This window comes from Cornus florida, unplaced genomic scaffold (assembly GCF_030987335.1).
Source record: "Cornus florida cultivar Cherokee Brave unplaced genomic scaffold, ASM3098733v1 CherokeeBrave_3.0.0_Hap2_Chr11, whole genome shotgun sequence".
Lineage (NCBI taxonomy): Eukaryota > Viridiplantae > Streptophyta > Magnoliopsida > Cornales > Cornaceae > Cornus > Cornus florida.
The window spans coordinates 135,925,756-135,935,042 of NW_026775581.1; the positions used below are offsets into that span (position 1 = coordinate 135,925,756).

General features: G+C 36.6%; 1 protein-coding gene across 3 annotated transcripts; it reads right to left on the bottom strand.

Annotated features, from left to right (window-relative positions):
* Window positions 1-292: 292 nt before the first annotated feature.
* On the bottom strand, window positions 293-9,287 carry LOC132283477 (protein CLP1 homolog). Of its 3 annotated transcripts, none has more exons than XM_059785423.1 (11): window positions 8,891-9,287; window positions 8,497-8,686; window positions 4,948-5,016; window positions 4,787-4,879; window positions 3,706-3,947; window positions 3,385-3,523; window positions 3,207-3,263; window positions 1,931-2,065; window positions 1,510-1,745; window positions 821-865; window positions 293-729 (listed from the first exon to the last, which is right to left on the bottom strand). In XM_059785423.1, the coding sequence occupies exons 2-11, from the start codon at window positions 8,659-8,661 to the stop codon at window positions 642-644; spliced, it is 1,269 nt and encodes a 422-aa protein (XP_059641406.1). In that variant the 5' UTR covers window positions 8,662-8,686; window positions 8,891-9,287; the 3' UTR covers window positions 293-641. The 3 variants fall into 3 exon arrangements, with proteins under 3 accessions (XP_059641406.1, XP_059641407.1, XP_059641405.1); XM_059785422.1 differs by having other exon boundaries at window positions 449-729; window positions 8,497-8,718; window positions 8,891-9,286; XM_059785424.1 differs by lacking the exon at window positions 3,207-3,263 and having other exon boundaries at window positions 8,497-8,718.

Sequence of the window (9,287 nt, forward strand, 5' to 3'; positions counted from 1 at the left end):
GTAATTTCATAACTGAACATCAAAGATTACGAGGAATTTTAACTTATAAAAGAAAATAAAAGAGAATTTAATTTTGTTTGAAAGCTTGGAAGGATAGTTAGACCGGGTGATTGAAATTAATATTAAGGTAAAATGTGAAAAAAAATTCCCTGAACGACAATCATTTTGACATATTACGAGTGAACTTTAAAAACAAAAATTACAAATTTAACTTCACTTTCTTACATGCATCTCACTCACGGTTTCCAATCACACTTCAACCCTAAACTTTTTACTTAAGTTCCGTTAACCATTAAGTGAAAAAATATCAAAATATAGGAATCATGCGAAATAGTAGAGTATTTCAGCTGTTTGGTCAAGTATCATAAATATCTACACAATAAAGAACAATCCATCCCATTGTTGGGAATTTCAGTAAGTTTAGCCACGAATTTAATACTAGAAAATAGACATGTAAAATGGATCTTGATATACCAATCCAAAAAAATGATATGTTAAAAAGTTTGACAGCTACACACACTAATTCATATCGCAGGACGGTTAATTCCTCGTTGCCCTTGTTACTACAGTCTACTGTTCCGTTTATAAATATAAGATGAATACAGCACAGGAGTTGACACCAAACTAAAACCATGTTAACTTCAGCCTTCCAGCCATGTTAAACCTCCCACAATCAAAAATCTGCCTGGGAGATCCCCCACTGATGGTGCCAGATATGTAATTATTTTCCTGCAATTTATTATTAAACTAATGATCAAATGAAAACAGCATAGAATCATAGCCTGCCACATTAAGCAACCAACAGGTTTTAAGTTCAAACCTCTGAATATCGATGTCAGTTACATATATGAACCCAGCAACATTACTGCATCAGAGAGTAAATTTCAATTAGTTAGTTAATCACGATTTTATTTTTTTATTTTTGGTGCAGAGGCTCATAAATGTAATGGTATTTCAAATGGACGCCACCTAGATGGAACAAAAATAGCAGGTCCCATGGCACCGTCACATTCTACACGCAGTAGAGGCCCATGGCACAAAATATGCATTACAGTCAGATTAATACTTCATGATAAATAAGCTCTTTAGGTTCACACCTATCATCAACCCTAGGTTACCGTAGAAATTAAAAAAGAAAACTGATAATTATAAATAAACTCTTCAGGTTCACACCTATCAACAGCAACCACATTATTTGGTAAGAGATGATGTATAACCCAACCCTATTATTTTACATCAATCCACTATTTTGGGACAAAAACCGGGAAATAGAGAGGGAGGAAAGAAGAAAGGGAGGGAGTGTGTATTTGGGTGTTGATGATTTGTCGCTGCAGAATATTTTGAATCATCAAATCAGGCATAAATTTAAAAATTGTTCTCGAAAACAGAAGCAGGATTGCTATCCAACAACTGTCCATAATGCTTGGATTAAATGCCATCAACTAGATGCCTCTTGCCATTTACTAAAAAACTTCATTTAATAATTAAAGAAGAGGAATCCATCTATACCTTGAAATAATTTGATCTGGTTCTTTGGCAAATGAAACGGCAAGAACTCCATGGAGCAAGTCTCTGTTGCTACTAACAAGAACCAACCGTGTAGGATCTGCAGCGGGCTCTGCACCAATTGGCAGAGCTGAACGTGGAGCCTGTGGTCCACCACCAATACGATAGACTGACAAATCGCTGAAATTTGCGATATTAGAATGCGGGGATAGATCATTTGCAAGGCCATAAAAGTATTCCTGGATAAAAAGGCATGAACTAGCTTTGTCATCTTAAGTAAACAAGAAAACAAATGTTTAGAAGGTAGTAGGAACCAACATCATGTAATTAAAAATTCAAGATTTCATAGACACAAGCACAAAGAACAGCAATGGGCCAATGACCATCACACTATTATATAATAACTGAAAAAATCGCCATGTACCCTTATCCTGCTGCTCCTGGACCTCTGACGGGCTTTTGAATTCCTGGATACAACACCACCTGACTTTTGAAGTTTCACAACGTCCACATTGGGCTTGTTTTTCAATACATCTTTCAGCATGCTGCAAAGTTTCTCCTGCAGAGTTTATAGAAGCATATAAACACCAACAGCCTGGGGTTGTAAGTGAAGTATTTTCAATATAGATTTTTTAATTTCGGAAACGATTCAAGCAAAATGTTCCCTTTTTTCAAGGCTTCAAGCTGACCATAGAAAAATAATATCTATACCATGTTTAAGATGCACAGAGACTACAAAATGGTTAATTTTACAATTACAAACTAGGTTAAACTCCAATTCAAACAATTTTGTTTTTCTTTCTTTTCATTGGTACGACACAAACCACTTTGTCCCAATTGGGACTTAAACCCTCAAACTCATCTTAGTCTTAGGAGGTGGAGAAGACACTACTCAAGGTAATGTTTGGTTACAATTCAAATAATATTTAACAGAGCTTTTTTACCATGTGCCAGCTTTGCTTCTCAAAACAAAGTACTCCATATATGTTATGAGAAGTATTGGCAGAACGAGGCAATGAATAAATAGCGTTTAAAAAAAAAATGTCACATAAACAGATATTTGATTAAATTTATATAATATGAAGTGCGATAAAGCAAGAATTGCCTGAATTTCAGATACTCACCAACAGTAGGATGAAATCGGGAAATTTTGATTTCATATAGAAAATGTAATAAAAAACTGCAAGTATATCAATACCACAAAAAGGCTTTAAAATACAAAAGCATGCTCTGGGCCGAAAAGGTTTGATGTACTATTATAATATGGTTTGACTTTAACATGTCACCTAAGAAGCTCTATGTTGCTCATTGAACTCAGCATATCAGCAAAGTGTGTGTATATATACATTGATAAGTTCATGTCAGCAAAGTATCTCAGTGTATCAAGATCATATATTTGCACACAACTTATACAAAAAACTGAAAGAAACCCAACAATGACGTCGTCACGTCTAACAACAAGAATACTTGCAGATTGCACTCAGACCATGTGAATAAAGTGTGTGTATATATATATTGATAAGTTCATGTCAGCAAAGTATCTCAGTGTATCAAGATCATATATTTGCACACAACTTATACAAAAAACTGAAAGAAACCCAACAATGACGTCGTCACGTCTAACAACAAGAATACTTGCAGATTGCACTCAGACCATGTGAATGAACACAACATAAAGTTCTCAAATGAAAATGACTTACTTGACCCAACACAAGAACAACAGTGGCATTAAATGTATCAATTGCATGGAGAAGCAACTGCAATAAATACAAACCAGAAGATTCTTTTGAGCATAATATCTCATATAAATGTTAAGACAAACATCCCTACATTACTGTGACTGACATGCACAAAAATAGATGCTTGAAACTTAATTACCTCATAACCAACACCTTCTATCCATCCCATGGTATTGATTACCATGCCTGCAGCTCGAGACTCTGTATTTCCAGCAAATTGTCTTTCCAGAATTTGAGCTAGCTCCTTCATGAGCACCTTATACAAATCTGCATTGATACTGTGAAGTACCAATTACAAAAAAACGTCCATGATTGTTGGGAGACAGAAAATACTTCAGTTAGAACCAAACAGCAACTGACCATGCAAGCTTTCAATGTGGAATCATTCAAGGAAGTTAAAAATAAGTAAAGACATAACAATCAAACTGACAGAATAAAAAAAAAAATGAAAGTACATTACCTAGGACTTGGATGCCCATAGAAGTAAACAAGAGGCATCTCTACCGGTACTCCCTCGACAGGATCAATTGGCATTTCAATTGGGGTGGCAGCAATACACCCAGGAATGGTTATAGATCCTTGGCCAATATCTAAATCTACAAAAGTAGGTTTCCAACCTTGTTTAGCTGCCCAACTAAGTAGCATTCTTGATAAGGTACTCTTCCCAGAATCTGTAGGTCCCACCACGATTACCCTGGGACCCTGAACCAACACAAAGTATTACAAGCAGAATTGAAAACATGAATTCATAGATAAATTTGTGAACTGGTAATATAAGTTTGCAATTAAAAACTGCAAATGCAAACAAAAATTATGATAAACACAGCAAAAATAGAAATATATAAAAACAAAGTGATAGATGATTACAAAAAATAAAAAATAAAATGCTAAAAGATAATTATATTAAAAAACTTCTTGTTTCCTCAACTCTCCAAATATCTAAAATTCCTATTTCCTATCCATTGTTTTGTTGGGCAGTAATCCCACTTGAATAGGAGAGGGGCAGCAAGTTTGTCTGATTAAATAGGAGGGGTAAATTACTTAAAAGTTTAGGGAAGTTTTTAGGCTGATGCAGCAATGCCAATAATTTGGGTTAAAGCAAACAGGAGGGAGACGGTTACCGTTAACATCTGCCAATGGCAGAGGTTAAAGGGGATCTTTTGTTTGTCAAAGGATTAAAAATAATGAGAGGTTTCTAGCTTGTTATCACTCTAGAGTCAACCTATTTTCTGCAGGAAATTGCATACAGGAATGTCTCCATTGGAGAGTTATCACATTCGGGATATGTTTCTGTGGTTTCATTACACCTAGGGCGCCAGAATATCAATAATAAACAAAGAAAGGCGTAAGAAAAAAAACATATGAACACTTTCTTCAGTTGCAAAAGAGGGATGTCTCCCATTTTGAGTCCAAATTTTTTTTTTTTGGAATTTCTATAGAAGATTCCACATATGTAACGATAATTGAATGAAACATAATTGATACATGTAAATACATATACAATATGTATTGGAATATTAAAGATACATATGAAGTAATACCTTAGAAGAATCAGAGTCACTAGGCGATGCTTTGGCGCGATTTCTTCGTCCTTCGAGTACAGCATGCACATTTACGTAACTGATCATGGGTGTCTGCAATCAAGAATTGAAATTATGTCATTCCAATTACAATGCAAAAGACTTTGACCAACCAATCATACCTCATCTGCTGTATAATCAGTTTCAGTAATACCATCCATTTCAATTGTCGCTCCATACCAAGTGAAAACCTGATAATGCATGAACATGAAACAAGATATTAAACCAACTTACAGTAAAGACCACTAGCTATCACGAGCAATGATTCTTTAGCAGGAGTCAGAAAACATTTCTATATATGTTGTGCTACTACAAATAAATGATATGTTGTCCAAGGAACTGGCTTAAATGCATTCCAACTATGGGCCGAAACCTTGTCTCTGAAACCTTGAGGCACAGCTTCCATCCATAAAATACATTCATCACAATTTGTTTATCCCTCTGTCTGATTGCATACAAACATTAATCCTTTGTTGAAGGATGGAAAAGAGGGTGGAGGGGCAGTGAGGAAGGACGGATGAGGCATCCCTAGAGAAGGAAAGGTGTCCTTTCTTTTTGTTTGGTTGAGTGGAAGGGAATAGAAAGGAGGTGACACCTTCCATTCCATTTTCTTAACATTATATATAATTTGGCAAAACTAGTGAAGGGCAATAACGTCACTATATTTATCCTTCTCCTCCCTCCTCTTTTCCATCTAATTTTGGAGGGACAGAAATGTGGTGGACCATAAATTGACATAGTCCAGGAAGACCAAAGTTAGCGTGGGTAGAGCTTTTTTTATTTAGGTTAATTTCACTGACACCCCCCTCAGGTTTGGCCAAATATCACCTTTAAATATCTTTCGAAAATAACTATCATTTAGATCCATTTCTATTTTTCTGTTGCTCCGTTAAATACATGGGAAAAGACAACTTTGCTCCTAATTTTTTAATCCCATTTATTCCAAAATATCAAGTTGCTTAAATGACCATTATACCCTTACACCCACCTGCCACCCACATCCATCACCGTCACCATGGCCGCCGTCGCCACCGCCAGTCCTCCCATCTCTCTCTAACCTCCTACCACCGCCACCGGTCCTCCCAACTCTCTCTAACCTCCTACCACCACCCACAATCGGCACCTTCACCACTGCTCACCCACCATACAAAAACAACCATCTCCACCCCTTCACCGCAGCAACTCACCTCTCATAATCACCGGAATCGTCAACATCACATGCCCTATTGGGTCGCCCTCAAGGACCACCACTTACAAGTTCAGCAATCTCGCTGGCGATGGTGTTGGCAACATCTATTTCCACCGCCCCTTTGTCTCTTCGAATTTGGGCCGACGAAGCTTACCAGACAACGCGATTTGGCCGAAAATTCCAAGATCAAACAAAAGCAATCACTAATTCGAAGTGGCAATCGTTCACGCTCAAGTACTAGCTTCCCAACGAAGACCTTGATTCCTTAATCTCTGTCACCACAGACGAAGGCCTCGAAAACATGACTGAAGAATTCAACCACCTCTCCACCTTACATGCGAACAGTCTCTTTAAATTTCTCTTCATCAAGAGAATGAAGTATTAGAGACACAATTTCTCTGCATTCTTGTCTTCAAATTGGTCGAAATTGCAAAAAGTACAAATAAAAAAAATAGAAAAACTGAAAGATTCATACAAACAAATCAAACAAACACACCTCACCAGAAATCCCTAAATTCCAAACAAATGCATCGAACAATTGACTTCTAAGTCCTAATTGCTTTAATCTCGTAAACATCAAAAGAATGAGACCACCTCTCCTGGAATCCATATATCCCGCCCGTGTATATATGTGTGTGTGTGTGTGTGTGTGTGTGTGTGTGTGTGTGTGTGTGTAATTTGTAAATTTATAAAATTGTTAGGGATATTTTAGTCTTTTAATATAATTTTTATGCTAAAGTGTCGTTTTGACAAAATCAAAGAGTATTTAAGTCATTTTACATTGTGTCATAACTGTGCAAGTAACAGTTGGGGTGTGGGTGAAAAACAGAGCAAACGTCTGTAATGTGAGTGATAGTTATTTATTAAAGATGTTTGAAGGTGATATTTGGCCAAACCTAAGGGAGTGTCAGTGAAATTAACCCTTTTTATTTTTATTTTTTAAGGTAAACATGGGTAGAGTTAGTAAACAAAGATATGATAGAATATGGATTGACTGAGGCTATGGCCTTAAATATAGAGGAATAAAAAATTAGGATTCATGTAGCCGACCCCAAGTAATTGAGAAAAGGCTTGGTTGTTGTATAAAAGTGGTAGGCCAGAAGGAAAGACTCGTTCATCCATCACTCCCTTCCCTCCAGCTCTCCCTTGTACCAAATAATATAGACTTGTTCCATCCCTCTCCCTTCCTTATCTCCAACAAACGAAATGTAAAATTTATACACACACGAGCATGAGGATGTGCATGAGTGTAATATTCTACCAATATAATGGGGAAGCTCTTAACTTATGATTCACTGTTGTGAACATCTGATTACATCAACAAAAATTAAAGCTCATGAGCTTCCACCATATGCGATACACAATGGATTATAAAGTGATTAAAGAGTGAAGAATGTCCAATTGAACCACATTTGCAGGCCAAGTAAACAAACCGTTTTAACATAAAGATACCACAAAATAAACCCCCCATCCCACCAACCCTCTTTATTTTCTTTTCTTTTTTTATTTCATTGTCACAAATTGCGAAAGATGTAGCAAATTTTCTGACGTGGACTTCTGCAATTCTGAAGCTCTTCGAGAAGTACAAATTAAAAAAAAAAAAAAAAGAAGAAGAAGAAAAATAAAAAGAAAAAAAGTGTTTTGGCTTTTCCTTTTTTTCTATTTGGTATGTGTATGTGCATGGATATGAACCAGGTTCACGGGAAGAACAAATTAGATTATTTTATCCTCTCTACTTCTGTAAAAAAAAAAAATGAAACAGCAAGTCCCTGAAGACTATTGCTTAAACTCTATGGGCTTCGTTCTTGCCGGTCGAAAGTTCATCCATGTTTTGGAACATGATTACGTTATAAATGATGTTTAGGCACTTATCAAAAAAAGAATTAAAAAAAAAAAAAAAAAAACGGTTTAAGCTGTTCAAAAATCTTACCTCCAGGTGGAAGTATATTATTCACTAATATAATGTTCCTCATTTACTCAACAACCATAATCAACCATCGGAAATTTCTGTCATCCCCTTTTTCAATTATCAAACTAATTAAAAATGGAGATAGCCGGCCTAGGTATCTTAAACGAAACCAACCAAAATAAAATAAATATGTACACATATTCACACTGGTCCTTAACAAGCTATGGATCCACAAAACTGTATATTACATGTCAACTTATTTCCTCTAATAACCACAAACTATGCATAATCTTTTCAAGGTCAAGTTCCTCTAATATTATGCTATTTAAACAGCCTCTAAATTACAATGATTCGATGAACAGAAATAACGTAGCACTTTCCAGTTCTGTATTAGCACTTTCTAGTTCTGAATTGTATTCAATTATAATCTAACCTCCGACCACATGAATACAATCTCAAACTAAAAACATGTGGTGTTTTTATGTTGATGATACATTTGTATTGGGTGTATTTCCAAATTCTAAGCATAGGTGCATGTATTTATAGAGAAAAAGTGGGAATGTATTAGCTTACAGCGAATTTGTGTCTTGGAGGAAAGGTCAGCCAGATTTCAGGAGCTATTTCGGTGCCAAAGATCTCTGCAGTACCCATGAGGAGCCGGAGGCGAAGAGGCATGTCTGGACCCACTTCGATTCGAAGCTCACACTCTTTCTCTAACTTCACCTGCCTCGTCGTCATTGTCTGCAGTGGCAGTTTTAATTCGCTGATTGAAAAGCCAGAGATGTGATTCGGTCACTGCATATCGGATCAGAATCAAGCAATATATATGTGTGTACAGAAATGCAACTATAGACATGAAGAGTACAAACTTATTAAAAATTAAAGAAAATAAAAAAGAAATTCCGAGTTGAAGAAAAAAAATTTCTACTGTTTGAGACCAAAAACTTCTAGGGTTTTGAGGGCTAACCTTCTTTATCGCTTTGTCTGGAGGAAAAGATCGTCGGGAATGTCTTAATTTTCGCCGGCGACGTCGCAGCGAACCCCTTTGGAGTTTTCGTCGTTGGAGGAGAGATAAATGAGTGAGGGAGGAGAGTGGTATGAAAGATTTCTCAATTCCTTAATTCGGCACTAACTCTTATCTAACAAGTTGTTAATGCTTCCATTGACAGAACCGGGATGGACCCTCTCGCCGTAAACCCTAACCCCGCCTGACTTGCTCACTGGAATCCTCCTTTCCGGTGAACTCCCGACCTACTCTCTCTACCCAGCTTCCTCTTTTTTCTCTTATTATTCCCAAGTCCATTTAATCCCTTTCTTCTCACTCTTGCCTCAATTCCGTTGTTGGCAGGGTAGGACCAGGGTGG

What these genes read in the sequence shown, in the direction of transcription:
- LOC132283477 (XM_059785423.1), bottom strand. Translation starts at nt 8,661, where the DNA reads ATGACGACGAGGCAGGTGAAGTTAGAGAAAGAGTGTGAGCTTCGAATC. An exon ending in CCAGGAGCAGCAGGATAAGG is followed by an intron (nt 1,746 to 1,930) that starts GTACATGGCGAT and finishes CTTTTTATCCAG; the next exon opens with GAATACTTTTATGGCCTTGC. An exon ending in ACTGACATCGATATTCAGAG is followed by an intron (nt 730 to 820) that starts GTTTGAACTTAA and finishes AATAAATTGCAG; the next exon opens with GAAAATAATTACATATCTGG.